At 43.4% G+C, this 18,105-nt stretch overlaps 1 protein-coding gene across 1 annotated transcript; it reads left to right on the forward strand.

Annotated features, from left to right (window-relative positions):
* The first annotated feature begins 501 nt into the window (after window positions 1-501).
* Window positions 502-17,502, forward strand: ubald1a (UBA-like domain containing 1a). Its single transcript, XM_029527466.1, has 3 exons — window positions 502-948; window positions 1,666-1,725; window positions 15,391-17,502. Exons 1-3 carry the CDS (start codon window positions 841-843, stop codon window positions 15,712-15,714), a joined length of 492 nt encoding a protein of 163 aa, XP_029383326.1. The 5' UTR covers window positions 502-840; the 3' UTR covers window positions 15,715-17,502.
* Window positions 17,503-18,105: the final 603 nt, after the last annotated feature.

The following is an 18,105-nucleotide window of genomic DNA, read 5'->3' on the forward strand; positions in this document are numbered from 1 at the left end:
ACCCGGGTCCATTTTAAACCCCGTGTCACCCACCTATGCCCCCTGTTACTCCGGGGGAGGGGGGGGCTGTACTTCCACCCCAGTCCGCACTGATGTGCAGATAAATAGCAGCAGTGAGGGGGGGGGGGGGGGACTCACACACCAACAACACACAGAGGCGGCTGTGTGACTGTGTGAGCAGGGCAGACATTGGGTTTCTGAACGTGCCCCATGGCTGCCGGCTGTCCCTAACTTCACTCCCGGCGCTGTAATTGGCGATGCTGGGTTTGTTTACCTTATTTGGCAAGATAGTGACAGAGCCCAGCCCGGGAATTGGACGAGAGCGGCCGTCATTCACAAAAGTCGGCCCACCGGAGCACTACAAACAAAGCGAGTGCTCACGGGAGATGTAGTCCAAAACAAATCCTCCCTGGGAAAACTCGAGCGGCTATTTGGGTGCCTCGCGGCGATTTAAACGCCACGCGCGTATCGCCATTTTTAAAAAACGGTCGCCCCGGTGAAGGACTTTCGATCGACGCGCTTTTGGGTGTCGACGCTGCGGCCCCAGCAGGCCGCCGAGGACCCGCCGAGCGGGGCCCCTGAGCCCGCAGCATACAAATCCCACCGGCGGTGCTCTCTCCTGATTGGCTGCGCCCTCCTGTCAGTCAACCGGCTGCTCCTTCCACTACCGCTCCTACAGTAAATATTTGTGTTTGCTCAACCGGCTGTAATGGTGGACGACTGAGGCAGAGGAGCGGATTTACAACCAGCGGGGAAGAAAGAGAGGAAAAGAAAAAAAAAACGGTCGAAAGTCTGCTTCAGAGCCAGCCGCCGCGACTACGGACACGGGCTTCGTCGAAAATGGATGAACTCAAACATCAAGTCATGATTAACCAGTTCGTCCTGACGGCGGGTTGTGCGGCAGACCAGGCGAAGCAGCTTTTGCAGGCGGCACATTGGCAGTTCGAGGTAAAAAGAAAACAGAAAAAAGAGACGGAGCTCCAGCTCTCCTCCTCCATCGCCACCGGGCCGACCGGCTGTCGTTAGCCGCGCTGCTAATGCTCATCCCCGGCTCGACCCGTCTGCCCCCCCCTCCCCACCGCCGGACACTTTTTTTAAAAACACAATTCAGCTCAAAAAAGACCAGTAGTGTCGGTGCGTGTCTCCCGCTGATATGTGTTTGTGTGTGTGTGTGTGTGGCTGGAGTCGGTCCACTTTAAAGCAGGAAGTTTATCTGTATTTAAAGTAGATATGTGTGTGCTTTAGCCGGACTAAGTCAGTAGGGGACACACGTCTGTGCGGCGGGGCAAAACCACCAGCCCTGTATATCCAATTAGACTTTACTCCGGATTAAATACTATAATCCGACACATGACAGCGGCGAACAGGCGAGGCCAGCGAGGGCTATTACGCAATAAAGATGACCGCCGTGTTGTATCGACGAGCCTACAACAACAACAACAACAACCAGTCTGACACGTTGTTGTTTAGTCTGCGGTCAGCTCACGATAGATTTCGGCGTCTCTTCGCCGCAGGCCTGTGTTTTGTTTGGGTTGTATTTACGTCAACAGCACGGATGAGCGACGTTTGGGTTGAAATGTTCGCCCTCAGTTTTGATCAATGCTCCTGTCTGACATCTACGACACTGTCGCTGTAATGTCATGAATCTTCTGTGTTTTATTGCAGACTGCCCTCAGTGCCTTTTTTCAAGAAACAAATATTCCCTATGGCCATCATCATCAAATGGTGAGTGCGAGGAGGAGGAGGGCATGATAATAATGCACTTTTTATACTATCAATTGGCCCGTTTGTTGGGTTGTATGTAATGTCGATTAAAGATGGTATTTCTTTAAGGCTGCTGTGTTGTGTTGGGTGGAATGTGGGCCGATAAACATCCCTTATAGGCCAGGAGGGATGATGTTGTACTAACAATAACAAAGCACATGTCGGCCATGTTGTGAGCTTCCAGAAATAAACACACAGGCAGGCATGCAGCCGCAGTAGCCACACTGAGCAGGGAGGGAGGCTCAGTGTGTGTGTGTGTGTGTGAGAGAGAGAGTGTGTATTCATGGCAGATAGAGCGAGCAGGAATGGTAAACGTAGACATATACATTTCCTCATTCTCCCTTGTATGAATTGAGGTGCATAATAGAAGGAGGGGCCCCCCAGTTTCTGGGCAAACAAGGAAGGAAGTCTATTTCCAGGAAGAAGACGGCTATCTCTCACAAATAGACCCTTGTGCTGTTACAACTGCCTTGGGTAATTCAGTTGTTTCTCTTCAGATTGTGTTGTAGCCACTCCAGACACGACGACACACTGGAGACTTTTAGGTATAGACAAATCAGAAAGGCAAAAGCTGGAAGGCGTTAGGGCTTAAGGAGACCCACAACACACACACTCACGTAGACAGGGGTTGGACATTATGAAACACTAGCAGTATTTGGGCTTTTAGCAGCAGCCCACTTTGGCAGCACACAAGCCTTTGTTTGCAGCTGCACGCATGGCAGCATCCAGCAACAGCTGCCCTTTGGAAGAGCCTGACATGGATGTGAGGGGATTTTGAATGAAATTGTTCATTTATTTTAGGTCTCTTAACGCTCACTCTTTTTGTGCGCTTGGCTCAGTAGTTGTGGTAAAGATGGTCATCAAACTGCTCAACATTTTTGGCTTTGAATTTCTAGAGGAAAGGGGGAGAGAAATGTGGGGTAGAAAAGGACTTGATTTTTATTGCTTTTTGTGTGAATGTGTGCTTTTTATATCCTCTTGGTTAGTGCATTATTGCTAGTCAGCATAGAAATTTATCACAGTAAGATGAATCACTTCCATCACAACTTTATTAGGGAAAGAAAACAAGATCTTCTTTACCACCAGATCAGTAAATAAAAGCGTCTTAGTCCTCTGTTCAGCTCACTAAGTGTGTCACTTTATTTCGGGGAGTAAACTGTCTGCTAAATAGTGTTGAAATAAACTGCTGCAGGCACAGAATAATGAAAGTTAGAATAGAGAGGACCTATGTGTTGTGGTGGTATTGTTAAAGGCATGCTCTTGCATAATCACAAGTTGACGTTCCAGTTTTTTCTGCACATGCGGGCATCTGTATGTCTCTGTTTTTGCTTGTGTACTTCACATGCATGCGTTTGTGTTTTGTGCGTGCACTGAGTGGGTGTTTGTGTGTGAGTCACAACAGTACTACAGTAGGGCAGCGCGTCCAACCTTGCTGCAGCTTATCAGGCCACACTGTTCATTGGTATACAAATCTAATCCACTTTGCTCTCGCTCTCACTCTCAACCCCCCCTTTGTGCTTGCTCTCTTTTCTGTTTAGAGTAAGCACTAACGTCATATAGTTACAATTCTGTCATACACAGACTCATGGCAGTGTTTTGTGTTACAACGCAAACTGAACTCACCCTTGATATTCCTATTTTGGCTCCAGGCTTCGCCCCAAACCGAGTGGCCCCCACAGATAGCCTGTAGACATGCAGCATGGCAGGTTAGGGCGCCATGTAGGTCAGTTAGTTTTTGGACACCATTCAGAGAGCTGTTCATACTCTTATTTTTGAGGCCCAAACACAATGTATGAGGTTTGAATGTGGGGTACCAAATTTCTTTCCCATCTAGATCTGGCAACATGGAGAGAGAAACCTTCTTGGATTCAAAAGCATTGCTGTCTCATTACTTTTTTTTTTTTTAATCTCTCAAGAAAGCTTGTCTTGTGGGATTTTCAGCATTCAAGCATTCAACTATGCTAATTGCATTATTCGTGCAGTGTATGTCAGATTTTGATAACATTTATCAAATAAAAACTAGTCAGGGTAGTTGGTCTGCTCACCATTACACTATTGTATAATGCTGTGAATCTTGGGGGATTTAGGTGAAGCTGCTGTCATTAACAATCTCAGACCAAGGGGAGTGCCATTACCTTCGCACATGACGTAAAAGAGCTAGTCTCTGCACAGGCATGTATTTAAGACTGTTTGCTTTTGCGTTCATGTGCTTCTGTAGACAATTTGTGTTTCATTGAGAGCCACACAGCCACATGAAAAAGTTGTGTTAACGTTTTTTAATGTTTGTGTATGTATTTGTTTTTCGGTCATCAAAGTTTACATCCATATTCTATGATGGACACCCAGACCCCAATCTCAGTCCAACCTCTACTGTGTGTCATGTACAACCCCACCCCGTCTACTCCCAGTTTTCTCCTCCACACACGCCCTGCCCACACAAACATTGCAACCACGCCACATTCCTGCAGGATGCAACTCACACCAACCAAAAAGGACCCTTTAACACAAGCACAAAAACACAGCACCCTGTCCCTTTCTTTTGCCCACTCTCACTCTTCTTGCTCCCCCCACTATCTTCTTCTCTGACTGTCTACAGACACAAATATGAATCCGTGGAATCCAATTGGCCCATTGTGCTTCCTGTTAGAGAATTTTATCATCATGTCCTGTCCTCGTGTACTTGTTTTAGCCTCAAAGCAGCAGCTGCCACCTTCAGCATGCTCACTCGCACCACTCAAAGTATTTCTGTTACTGCTGACAGTTTGGTACTCTTATCAAATATTATACACACATTATTGTAGCTGTGCCTTAACTTGTTTTCATACATGTCCAAGGCTGCCTTAAATGGATTGACTGTGTGAAGTCTGAGCTATATCTAAAGCCTTGTTTATAATATCCCATTGCATAGTTGAAACATCATCTATTAAAAATTCTCATCACATTCATGTTGTTACATTGATGCTGGATACCACTGTAATCACTGTAAACAGAGCAACCTAAAATGTTTTGTGTTTTTGTATAAAAAAAAAAGATTTCCGTAAAGGAGGATAATTTGATGTGCATATGGTAACTTTAGGATTTTTTTTTTTCTTCATTCGTGGTTTTTGAGTTATCTCGTCTGGATAGTGTATCCACTGTCTCTGGGAGGAAAACTCTGACTCATATTTGTACAATCTTGTACTAGTATCAGTGTTTCCATGATTTATATCCATTTGCGTGAGGGCATATACAGCCACAATAAAGTGAACAAATCTTCATGTGACCACAAGAAGAGGAAGTAGCTGGATAACTGGATAACTTCCACTGCTATCTGGGGACATTTGACAACCCCCTCCCCAATCATGTGACTAAGCTGGGGAAACGAACTAACTAAGCTGAAAAGCCTGATTTACTCCTGTAATTTCTGTGAGGTCATGGCTAATGAAGAAATTGCAGTGAGGTCGTCATGTGGCAAGTCTGAAGTGAAGCCAGGACTGTGCTGTTGTCTTTAATAGGTTAGCGTATTAAAAAAAGAAACACAACATTTCACATTCTCCTGTTGCTCTTGAATGATTTCCTTAGTTCAGTATTTGCCTCTTGTTCTCATGTGTTTGCATTGAAGTCCTTTTCAGCTATAAGGAACAGTATCCTGACAGTGTGGCAGTAGCCTTTTGTCTTTCTTCTTATTCAAATAAATCTATTAGCTAAATATAAGCTGTAAGTAATCTCATCTGTATCCATTCAAAGAAGTTTTACTGTTTCCTCCTACTGCTTGGCCCACATTCTGCAACCCAGAGTCATCAGGATGCAGCTCCACGGTCTGAATTATCGCTTTTTCTCATCATGTTGCCATTCGGCATCAGAATCATACACAAGGTGAATGAAACAAGCGTTTTTATGAAGGGCAACGTTCAGGTTTGAGTGCTCGGGTAAAGTGATGTAGCAGGACAGTGTTGGACACCTCAGGGCAAGTGATAATAAAAGTGGGCGTGAGGCAGTTTAAAGGCTATTTCCTGGCAAGATGAACACCCACCAACAGAAAGGAGGAGGAGTGGTTTGGGGCATGTGTGTGTGTGTGTGTTTCTGGTAACTACAAACATTTTGGTTTTGTTGTCCGGGTGTGCCCTTTAAAAAAGGATTCTTAGAAATCCAAACTTCTTTCATTCGTGTAAAATCTCATCTTGCTAAGATTCGAAATGTGCGGTGTGCCCATGCAGAGGAGCAAAGGTATAATTACTTTCATAAATCATTCCATGAAAACATGGAAAACTCCTTTTTTCTTGCTCTGTCTACACTGCTGTCTGTTTGTCATCACAGATGGAAGGACGGTATCTAAGGTGGACAAAGAAACTTATATTTATAGATGACAGTAATGAATTGATGAAATCAAGTGTGGAGGATTGTTTGGCTCTCGCTGAGAGTGAATAAAGACCAAGAGCAGGGAAATGCCAGGTATAGCAGAAGATGCATTAATGCCGCTAAAACAGAGCTGCTTTGTCTGTCTGCCACAATACAGACAAGGTGTTCTCTGTCCTGCTGCAGGATTTACTTACACAAGTTATTGAGTGCGGAGTGAAGTGAAATCTAGTTTATTTTGTCCCGGTGTTTGGGTATTTGAGTATGGATTTGTGTGCGGTGATAATAACCTGGGTGTGCATGCAGCAGCACTGCAGCTCAGATTTCAGAGTTAATCGTGTCTTGATTTGTTAATGTTGTTAATGGGTGTACACGCATCTGTCTGCAGATCTGTGCATCTGTGTGTGTCTGTTTGTCTGTACTCGTGTGCCGTACAGCCATGCCAAACAGCTCGCCACATCTGAAGAGGCTTGGCCTATGTCCTGCATGTTCCAGCGTGTTGCCCTGCATGTTTCCAGGAGCACAGCTTCCCAGAACCCTAACCACACACACTAAGCCATGTGTGCAGACAAACACACACACACAGGAACTTTGGCTCAAGGGACTCGGGGAATGAGAATCCATGTGGGATGGCTGCGAGGACCAGATGTGTTTATGAGTGGTGGAGTTAGATTAGGTTTCACACTGATTCTTGGAGTCACTGAGTACACTCAAAAGCACATGAGGGGTTCGGCTCAGGAAACACATGCAGCACACGGCAACCTTGTCTGTTGCACAGGCAGAGAGAGGGAGAGGGTTGCAATATTATGTCTCCCTTGCCTGTTTGCCCAGGTTAGCTGTAACACTGCAGCCAGCCTCATGTCAGCTGACTTGTGAGCACTGGCTCACTGGTATCCTTGTCCTGCTATTCCTGTGCTGTCACCTTTCATAGCCCTGTCCATTCCTTTCTTGCCTTCCTGGCTGCCTTTACGATCCTTTATAGTTTTTCCCCCCGTTCTGCTGCTCTACTGCTTTTTTTATTGTATATATATGTATAAACGCAGGGGAATCCAAAAGTGGCCAAGACCACAATATATCACTGTATATGTATATTGAATTTTAGAAAGCAGCTTTTGACCTTTTTGTGCTTTTAATTGAGAAATCAATGAGATGCGACTATTTCTCTTTTTTCCCCATCTTGGCATTTGTTGTCATCCGTGCAAACACTTCAGTCAGGATTGTGTTTGCTGCTGTCTCAGATGAATTACTCAATTTGCCTTTTGTTACAGAAACGCTAAGAACTTTGAATTTGAGATTTTAAATAAAAGCCTCATCAGACAGCGTTCACTGCTTCAGATTGCAGCTGGAAACCTGATAGAGACTGAACAACAAACTTGTCTGTCTGCTCGTGAGGAGAAAAATGAATTTGATCTGCAGTGTATGTATAGCCTCAACAGAGATATGTTTTGGCAAGCTCAACTTGAATGTTTTTATCTTAATCATGTTTTGTTCTCCCTCACGATGACCTTTGGCCCAGTAGTTTCTGCCACCAGCCTGTTACCAGTCGACAAGCCAAACCCCCTTTTCTAGATACGCGTGGGCCACTGAACACCTATTGTTAGCCATTGTTGTGAGCAGTGCAGTGTGTGCAGTTGGTCAAACAGACTGCATGTTCTACTCAATCCCAGTTCTCCTATCTTGTCTTTATCTGCTTTCGTCATATGTATCTGTTTTTGGTTTTATTTTTTTGTCATTGTGCTTCCTTTGAAACTCTGTGCTAGAATAATAATAATAAAAAAAAAACAGAACTCAGTCTGGCTAATGATCAACCAAGTCCCTAGTGAGCTCAAGTCCTGCCATGACCTTGCATTTACACAATATTAACTTTTACCCAGACGTACACAGCTGTCGGAAGGTGGGTGAGATCGAAGGAGCGAGGGGTCAGGGGTGAGGAGAGGAGAAAGAGGAAAGACGGTCACGTGAAACGTTCTGTAGCACCTGTCAGCCTCCGTCATTTTGTTTTGGATAGGAACAGTTCTGTCGAATTCTGACACCCAGCCACTCCCACACTTGTCACCTCCATGTAGGTGAGCTATGTGGTGACACAGACTCCCAGAGCTGCATGTCTGGTTTCCATAGGATGTGACCATCTTTTGACAGAAGCTGGGGCCAAACCCCCAGCATGTGTTTAATGGAATGGTAGACTTCAGTGCACAGTATAGTGAGGATGTTGGCTAACAGATGGATGGAAGTTCTGTTGTCATTTATTCTCTGAAATATATAACCTGAAGTTCAGTATTGAGAATCTCTGCTACAAATCCACATTTCAGTGAGCACATCTGTTAAACATTGATCTGACAGGTTCTTAAAAGTCTCATATGGTCTGTTAAAGTTAGTAAAGTTGGCAGTTGGTTGCAGTGGGATCCAACTGCAGAACCTAGGCTCCAAAACAAAGAAAGCAGTACCAGGCTACATACAAGCCATGAGAGCTCTCTATTTAAATATTTAACAGGCAGGAGGAATCGTGTACAGTTAATGCAGTGACGGTCTGTGCAGGCCTGCTCTCTCTGTCATTGTGTTCTCCTCTTCCCTTCTACCTCTGTCCTCGTTTTTTTTTTTTTTTTAAATGCCTGTAACTGTTTTACCAACAGCTCCCCTCTCTTCGGTTGACTTTAACCTGCCTTCTTCCTCCCTGATTTACACAGTCCCTGCATAGCATCAGTCAGGCTCAGGCCAGCTGTAAAGACAGTAAAACAACTCTATCAGACCTACAATTTGTCCGTGTGTCTATCGTGTGATCCATAAATGGGAACATTTATTTTGTATCATATGTTTGTGGTTCATTTGCCGTCACAGTTTAAAAAAAAAAAATAAGCAACTCAGGCCTGTAAGTCAATTGGACAGCACATGCACTCACAAGGACCTGTTTATTGGACACAGTTTTGGTAAAGTGTCATCTGTTGAGGATACAGGATGCATACGGGAGTTGAAAACTTCCAACTCCTGTTCCAGTAACCTTAGCTAGACGCACGTAACCTGTCCCTGCTTTCTGCCAGTAAATCAATATAATGTGGAGACATTTCATATCATGTGGAGGACACGTTTGCCATTAGCCCATCTTGTTATTCTAGGCCTTTGTGTTAATAGCAAGAGATCAGAGATCAGACATCAGCATCGAGTCAAAAATGGAACTTGTCGGGGTTGCATTACAACATCTTGCAAACTCAACTGTTCCTTCTTTGAATGGACAAAAACCTGTATTGTTGGTCATGCCAGTCTTCATCGGATTGTTTTCACATGCCCAAGCGAACCAAAAAAAAAAAAAAAATTGTTAATGGTTCAGAATGCATTCAAAAATATTTCCAATGTGCTTGACATTGATGCATATAAGACTAGTTCAGACCTGATGGTGAAACCTAAACATCTTCCCACACAATCCAGCACCTAACACCAGTGAGTTGAGATAGTCATTTAGTTCATGTCTCATCTTGAAGTCTTGGGGCTAATTTCTCTCATATGGAGTACAGTTTATGGCTAACCTTTTCAGCATTGCACAGCTATGTCCTCACTGTGTTCAGCAGTTTCAGTGGAAAACTTTTTGCCCAGTGTTATGAGGTCATGTAACGTTGCGGGAGGACGAGCGGCGGGACCCATCAGCACTGAATAAGAGGCTCTGAGAGTTGAGGCTTGTTGAGCTGTGACGTGGCCTGTAATTGTGTAGCCAAACCAACGAGAGGAATGCTGTCATAAATGTCCAACAACCATGTTCAGATGTGATTCCAGGAATACCACACTTCTGAGAGAACTTAAAAAAGTATGGAAAGGTTCGCTTAGAAAGTTATAGTTATGCTTAATTATGTTATTATGTTATTATATTTTATAACATAATGTTATCATGTATTCATTATCAGCTCACGTGTCATAGTATAGAGTCTTTTACAGCCAGCTTTGACAGCCTCTCTGACTGGTCACTGTCACCAAGTGTTTTCTGGATATCTAACCAAAAGTGTATATATATAAAAAAAAGTCTAATACTTGAATCTTCAGTGATGCAAGTCTAAAACAATGTTTCAGACCTGTCACTTTTCTCATTTCATTGTACAGATTATTACTTTAGACAATGCACCAAAATATGCCTAGGACATCCATTTTGTCCAGTCTCTATTAGTACAAAGTTAAGTGTTCCACTAAGAACGTGGGCCTGAGAATGACACACCAGGCCACATGTTTCATCATCATTCTCGTGTCTCACAGATCTCAGTTTCAAGCGCCGGCAAGGAAAGTGTGAAGTGTTCAAGCTGTAGACTGGAAGGAGAGGGAAGTGAGAGAAAGATGGAGAAAGGAGAGAGACCCAACACATCATAGGTTGATCATGTTCACAGCAGAGAGAATGACTGAGAACAAGAAGCAGGGCTTCCATTGAAGTGTTGGTTTGCAAACTCTCTCTCTTTCTTTCTTTTTTTCTTTTACTTTTTAAAGTAGATTTTACTTTATTTTAGTGTATGATCAAACTAAAGCAAAGAGACAAAGTCTGAAGTGCTTGGGCTTGGTCTAATTTCACAACTGTGGCCCTAAAATATTGTGAAATTTTAGCGCAATGATGTGACAATAGAGAACGAACTTGTAATCCTGCTGTGCATGTTTGTGTATTTATTATGAAAGCATGAAACAAATCCAACATTAGCTGGAACCAGACAGTGGTATTATTTTCGACACTACTACTTTCAATGAATAAGGCAATATATTAAGATGTTTTGGTTGAATGTCATTTATTTGCTCTAAAATATTGTGATAGCTTAACACAAAAATTCAGAATTTCTAAAATCAGATTAACAAGATGGTGTTGCGCGCGTGTTAACAGCACTGAAGCAAACTTTATGTGCAGGAGGTCAGCTGTGGTCATGAGAAGTACCTGGACCCTTTGCACAAATCTGCCCCAAGGTAGAAGGCTTCTCTTTTTCCACCCAGCACATACACACACTTGATGTTTTGGAGGAATGTGGTTGGTTCGTCTGGAAATAACTCCATCACGTCTGTGTTTGTGGACAAGCATTCACACATGCACGCAGACACGTATGTACACAAACGGAGGAGTGTTTAAGGTTTGTGGAGCCATGTTTAGTGCGGTCGATGCCAGTCAACTTCTTGTTCCTCGTGCCGGGCTCAGAAAACAGATTTGAAGAGAGGTTGGATGGGAGCTGAGCCTCTGTGGCCGCAGAGCCAGGCCCACCTAAGCCCTGTCCCGTCAACAGGAGCTTTGTACTGCTTCCTCATAACAACCGTCCCCATGACAACCTCTCTCCGTCGGCTCTGTTTTGAACACAAACCACCTCTCGCTGTCTTTTATTTCCTCTGTCTCTCCCTCTGTAGATCTTGAACAAATGGCTGCTGCAGCATGTTTTGTGTAAATGCATGTAACAAGATAAAGAACACAATCTGTCGTGCAGGCCCTCACGTTATCTATGTGCTTTTAGAAAATAAGTGTCTGACTTAACAGATATTATTTTAGGGATTGTGTTTGTGCTGACGAGACTGGGATTTGATAACACTTTTGTGACAACCTTCTCCTGCAGGCTTTTTAATTAACTAAAAAAGCCCACTGACAGTCATTCGTTTGGATTCACTGAGCTAATGCCTGAATAATGACATGTTGCAGTGTTTTTGAGACGAGATCATAAGAAAACTATTTTCTGTGTCACAGTAACCTCAATTAGAAAACAAGCTTACCTGAGCAGACCTCTCTCTTACTTTCCATTACTGAACTGACACAGGCTCACAAAGCAGTAGATTCATATCCTTTTATGTCTGGCTTGTCCAGTTAGAAAACTTTGTATAGCTAAATATCGCTGTTTTCTTTTTTTTTTTTTTTTCTCTCCCCCAAATGAAAAATATTCTCAAGAGCAGTTTCTGAGGAGGTCACATGGGGGACAGAAGCCTGTTCTTGATTATTGTGGCCCACTTTACTCCCCATAACATAAATAAATATTTTTCTTCTTGTCTGCTTTCCTTCACGTCAGTTCAAGAAGTGAGCCACAAATATTGTGCAGTTACACTCACATGGCTCTCGCCACATTTTGCCTGTGTGCCTTTGTAACGCAAGTACAGCCCCCTCTCTAGACACTCTTTACATCAGTATGCGAGTGAGAATGTGTGTATGTTGGTGTTAGTGACTTTTCTCAGAGGAATTATTAACCCTCATGTTTTGGCTGCAGACTGCCCGTTTGCCTGTCAGTTGGATTCTAACGTCTGCTTGCACCAGTGGCTCTTGCAGTGTCCTTGCCTTGATGCAATCTGCTGCTTAGCCTCTTAATGCACACAGAGGGAAAACACATAGTAACCTGCTTCCTCAGTGTACTGCACCAGAGCAGTGTTTTAAACTGTTTGGAGGAAATCCTGTGGAGCCTTTGCCTTAGGTCATGTGGTCTAAGACCAACTTAGACCATGGCAATTCAACTTTTATATAGAAATTGCATTAAAATATATATTTATGCACTATGTACAATGGCAGAGATTTTATATATATATATCATGTGTTTGCTTTTAGTAGCAGATGATATGTTGTTGCATGGCGGGTTCCAAGAGTGAGAGCAGGAGAGTGGTCTTTGGCTGGATGGGGTTTGGGCTTCCAGTGTAACAACTCTGCTGCCCTGTACATGCCATGTTATCACAGCATCCTGGGTTCGGTTCTGGCCCATGGTCTGTGCTGCAGGACATTCCCAATAATAATAGTAATAATAATAAAAACAACAACAGTGATGATGGCAGTTTTGGGCTTTGCTGAAGTGTTCCACCCCCACCCCCCTTTCTTTGGTCTAATGTTTCAATGTGAAAATCGGTAAAAATCGGTGCAAGTGATCTTTCAGTCTACTTTAGGCGTACATTTAGACCTGCTTATCTGTCCATGTGTTTTGTGGATGAGTGAGTGAGATGCAAAGTTCTTAGTAGACAATCTGAAAGGTCATGTGTCAGCGTTTTTGGCTGTTTTTTTTTTTTTGTTCCTTGGCAGTAAACGTGCAGGCAGGAGGCCTCTTGTATTGTTTTCTACCTGAGAACCAGCCAGTCACCTCCTCCTCTGCCCGCCAAGAACAGGAAGGACCATAGAGGTCACCTCAGCATCCCGGGCAGTCTCTTTACTGCAGGAAATGGCTTCAGGGACATGAGCCAGCGTTTTCTGTCAAAGTGCACAGTGGACAAGCTCACCTTTCATAACAGTGTGTCACTTTGAGAACCCTCTGGCTCGCCTTAGCACCGCCTCAGATAGCGTATTTGCAGGACCAAGCCTGCAAGCCACAGCACTTTTAGGGGGCAAGGTAGTCCAATTACACCCCCAAAGTTGAAGTGGCGTTCCTGTCGCTCTATTGTGTTTCTAAGGGCAGCATGTGCGCTCAGCCTGCACAATCTGAAGATTGTGAGTGCTGAGGCCAATGGAAGGTTAGGTAGCTCAGGTCAGCCTGAGACCTCCTGGTTAGGGCAATGTTGTTTTCCAGCCTTTTCTTCCTTTCTTCCTTCAGCTTCTTCAGGACATTAACATATTTTCCCAGTGGTCATGTGTGACTGCAGCTGCTGTTCCCAGTTGTTGATTCATGGAGTCTATGACTCCATATTCCTGAAAATCACCACACACACACACACACACACACACACACACACACACACACACACACACACACACACACACACACACACACACACACACACACACACACACACACGCACACGCATATTAACTGAAGCACTAATATGTTATCAGGATGTTGCAGTGTCGGAAAAAAGCAAGTGGCTTTGTGGATGCTGCACAGTTGCTGCTGGACTTTCTTGACTCTCAAGTAAATTTGTTTTTATAAAATCAGAATCCTGGAAGTTGCCTGGCTGTTTTCTTCCATTCATTGTGTCTGGTGATTTTGGGATTATTTAGCCATGTAGGTATCTGCTCTGTTGGCCTCTCAACCCAGGCTTATTTTTAGATGGCAAGCCTCCTGGCTAAACATAGCTCCACCTTTTTCTTCCCCGTGGAATACACTAGGCTGTTGTTTCCCTGATCTGTCCCTAATGGAAGTGGACAGGGAAGAGGAAGTACAGCATGGAGCAGTACCAGCACTGATGAAGGCAATACTGTATTTAAAGAACCAAACGTGTTGTTCACATGGCCCCTATAGCTGCAAGGTGGTAGATCCAGTGCTGTTTTTGGCACACGGGTGGACTGTGTGCGCTCAGGGTGTGCCAGTAAAGGAACTCCTGGCAGCAGAACAATAACAGCCCTGGCACAAAGGAGGGTCAGAGCAGGTCAGAGCGCAGGGGACTGAGTGAAGGCCAAGGAGACCTGGTGTGTGTTTTTGCCTGTGTGTATCCACAAAGCAGAATTAGCTGTTATTCTCAAGTTCATTTAGTCTGCTGAATCAGATTGTACTTGAAACAGGAAGTGTTTGTAAACAAAGGGCTTTAATATCACCATCTTGGGGAAGCAAAGAATGCTCGGGATTCCCCTAAACTCCCCTTCAGCTATACAAAACAGTCTACCTCCTTTAAAGGGCTAGCTGCTTCTTGTGCTGGTTATTTCTGGAATAATGTTGTTATAGTTAAAGAGAGCTGCCCAGTGTAGACAGATCAACAGGATCCACATATTTCTGGTTGAGCAACATTAGAGTTAGAAGGAGCTGAGCAGAATAAATCTAGATTTTGATGTGATAGTTTTTCTTTCTAAACACTCACCAGTTTTCACAACAACGTTTGACACTTAAAGTGGAAGAAATCGGCTGTACCCGAGGAAGGGACAGGAATACGGCCATGGACTGAGCCTCAGTCTGTAACACAGGATGTGGTGCAGTCACAAGGCTGGTGTCAAGCTCCAAGCCGACAAAACCCACAGCTGGAATCAGCAGGTTCACTGCACATCTGTTCCGTTACTCTCCTAATTATTCATTTCTCCATGGGTTTGGCAGCTGATTATCACTCAATTAAATGACTCATGCTAATTGAATCATAATGTCATTGAATATATTTTTTAGAAAAGAAAAGTTATCCCAAAGTGATGCCTTTCATGCTGCGTATGTGCAAAACCCAGCGATGTTATTTTCGTAGTGACATATCTAAAGATAGGCAGGTAATTCTCTCATCAGAGAAACTGGGGACCTTGAATGTTTAGTATTTCTGCAGAGTGTTTTCAAATGTATATATCTGTCTCATAAATTTCATTTATTGATTATTGAAGGTATTCTCAACCAATAAACACATGTAGAGTCATAGTATTTCTGTCTTAATGGGTTTCCTCTTTTGAATAAGCATTAATCGCTCTCTCTCCATACTTGCTTCCAGATGTGCACCCCAGCCAACACACCAGCAACACCCCCCAACTTCCCAGACGCGTTGACCATGTTCTCACGACTGAAGGCGTCTGAAAGCTTCAACAGCGGCAGCGGCGGCAGCCCAATGGCCGCCTCCATGGCCACCTCACCCCCACCCCCCCAGGTCGGCGGCTGGGGGGTCTCTGCAAACGTACCTAATGTGCCGCAACCTCCACAGGGACTCTGGACTCAAGGGCAGCCCCCCACGCAGCCCTGTGCCGCCTGGCCCACGGGCGTCAACCCGCACACGGGCACTGAGCAGAAGGCTAGTGTAGCGATGGAGGCTGAGAGATGAAGGGCCGCACGGGACTAAAAAGCCCCCCTTCCATCCATGGAAGGGAAGGAAATGGGGTATGAATATGGGGAGGGTGGGACCTGTGGGAGGTTATTATGGGTAAAAATGGGTTTTGGTCTTTTTTTTTCCCAAAAGACGGATGAATATGGAATGAGATGGAAACTACGCAAACCAAGAAAAACTCAACGAGGACAATTCAAGAAGAGGAGAAACCAATGCAAACATCAATACAAAAATAGAAAAAAAGATACGCACACACATAGTAATAAGAGAGCAACTGAAATCTTTGTTAGTTTTTTCCTAAGTAAATACATAGTTAAGAGAAATATTATTGAACTAAAAAAATAGAAATTGAAAAAAAAAAAAAAATTGTCGCGCCCAAGGAGTCTGTGTGATGTTCAAAGACATTCAAGGCAGCAACTTAATTTTCTGTTGTGGTTTTTTTTTTTTTTTTTTTTTTTTTTTGGTCTTGTTTTGGTTTTTTCCATCTTTTCAGCCAGTGTTTTTTGTCACTGGTCTCTCTGTGTTTCTGCGACTGTCTGTGCTGCGTGAGGAGAGAGGAACTGCAGTGTTTTAGAGCGACTCAAAAATCATCACGCACTTGTGTGAGTGTGTACGCATGTGAGTGGGTGGTCAAGTTTGTAATCAAAAATGTACACACATCTATATCCACACACACACACACACACACGCGCGCGCGCTAACGTCTAGAAGAAACACCTCCATACTGTCATCCCCATCGTCAAAGGTGGGACTTTTCTTACCTCACCTGGTGGTCACCTGACTTCTTTCAGCCAATCAGGGATTTTTCTTCTTAAACCAACCATTGCCGCCGCCAACACAGGACATGTTTTTAAAGGTTTTTCTTAAAGGCAGCAGCCGCTGTGGATGATGCTAACTGATCCTCGCTGCAATGGCTTTTTCCTGACACAGTTTTAAACCTGAACTCAGACTACCACTGTCCACTGTATACTTCTTTTCCTCTGGGGATTTGGGTTATTACAAGAAGAATGAGAAATCATGGTTTAATGTAACATTGTTTATAATGCTAATTGTTCTGTTTTTGTTCAGAGGTTAAGGGAGGTGGTTTTGAACTTGGGTTTTTTCTTTTTCATTTTTTGGAAAGAGTGAATCAAATGCAGCTAAAATGGCTACAGATAAAAAAAAAACATTAAAAAAAGAAAACCAACAAAAAAAAAAAAAAACACAAAAAACAAAACACGACTACTCCATCTTTGTAAACAGAATTGCCACTTTGCATGATTTGTTCATAACGTGTACCATCTTTTGTAGCAAACATACATGAGGTCGAGACATGTTTATGGGAGGGGGTGGAGTTAATGATGAGGGTGGGGTGGTGGGTGTTTATTCCCAAAGCTTAACGAAATGCAATAGTGCAAAAGTGTCTTGTTAGATATTAAGAATCAAAGGAGAAGTGATGGGTGTGGGGCAGCTTGGGAAACCCACCACAGGCTATTTTGGGGACACTACAGACTACTTTCAGATACACAGTATATATATTAACCCTCTGATACTGTACTAAAGAGGGGTTTTTAAAACATTAGGTCTCTAGTTTCGGTCCACTGACACTGCTGAGGGACAGTTCAGGGATGACTCTGATATACGGCAATATTTTCAATGCAGGGTCTGCCCCTTTTTTAGTTTGTCCTGTTTGGATTATTTTTACATTCGATAAAAGAAGAGGGGGCACGAAGAGATATTTTGAATAGCTGAGGGTCTTTTTAAAAAAAAAAAAAAAAAAAGATGATTAGGAAAAGATTATGGATATAATGAGTAAATAACCAACTTCCTTTTTGTTACTTAGACTAATCTTTGAGTTCATCCTTTTTCCATGCTCCATATTTTATTTGGTTAAATCATAGCGTTTCCGGATGAGCCTGTTCCTAAATGGTTTCTCATGTACGTTTCCCCCCTTGTATGACTGTATGAGACCATTCCCACAATATTTGTGGACTACCTGATAATTAACTTATCATTTTTGTGAACCTAAATAAATATTGTATGTCAACCTAGTTGGTATTGTTTACTAGAGTGTGTGAATATTTGTGCTACAGATAGAACAGACTGGATGTGACAAAGGGAGGTCCATATGAACTATTATGTGTGTGCTGTGTGCGAAAAAGGACTAAAGAAACTAGAGACCAGCGTGTTAAATAATGACACTTGGAAGATGGATGCATTATAATCTCATGCCTGGCTACATCTCAGCCAGGGGGATTTAAATCAGCCGGCCAACCAGACACCAAAATCATGTTCTAGAGAAGTCTGTCTTTTTCTACTGCTCTGAGTCTGAGACTTAAACAATCTGTCTGATGCTCAGCTGATAAAGATAAAAGCCAAAATAAAAAGGAAGAGGGAGAAAACAGAGTT

This window comes from Echeneis naucrates, chromosome 19 (genome assembly GCF_900963305.1).
Source record: "Echeneis naucrates chromosome 19, fEcheNa1.1, whole genome shotgun sequence".
In the NCBI taxonomy this organism is placed as follows: Eukaryota; Metazoa; Chordata; class Actinopteri; order Carangiformes; family Echeneidae; genus Echeneis; species Echeneis naucrates.

Bases quoted from the DNA above. Each gene is read 5' to 3' on its own strand.
- ubald1a (XM_029527466.1), top strand. From the start codon at position 841: ATGGATGAACTCAAACATCAAGTCATGATTAACCAGTTCGTCCTGACG. The intron at 949-1,665 runs GTAAAAAGAAAA...GTTTTATTGCAG, and splicing joins CGGCACATTGGCAGTTCGAG to ACTGCCCTCAGTGCCTTTTT. The intron at 1,726-15,390 runs GTGAGTGCGAGG...ACTTGCTTCCAG, and splicing joins ATGGCCATCATCATCAAATG to ATGTGCACCCCAGCCAACAC.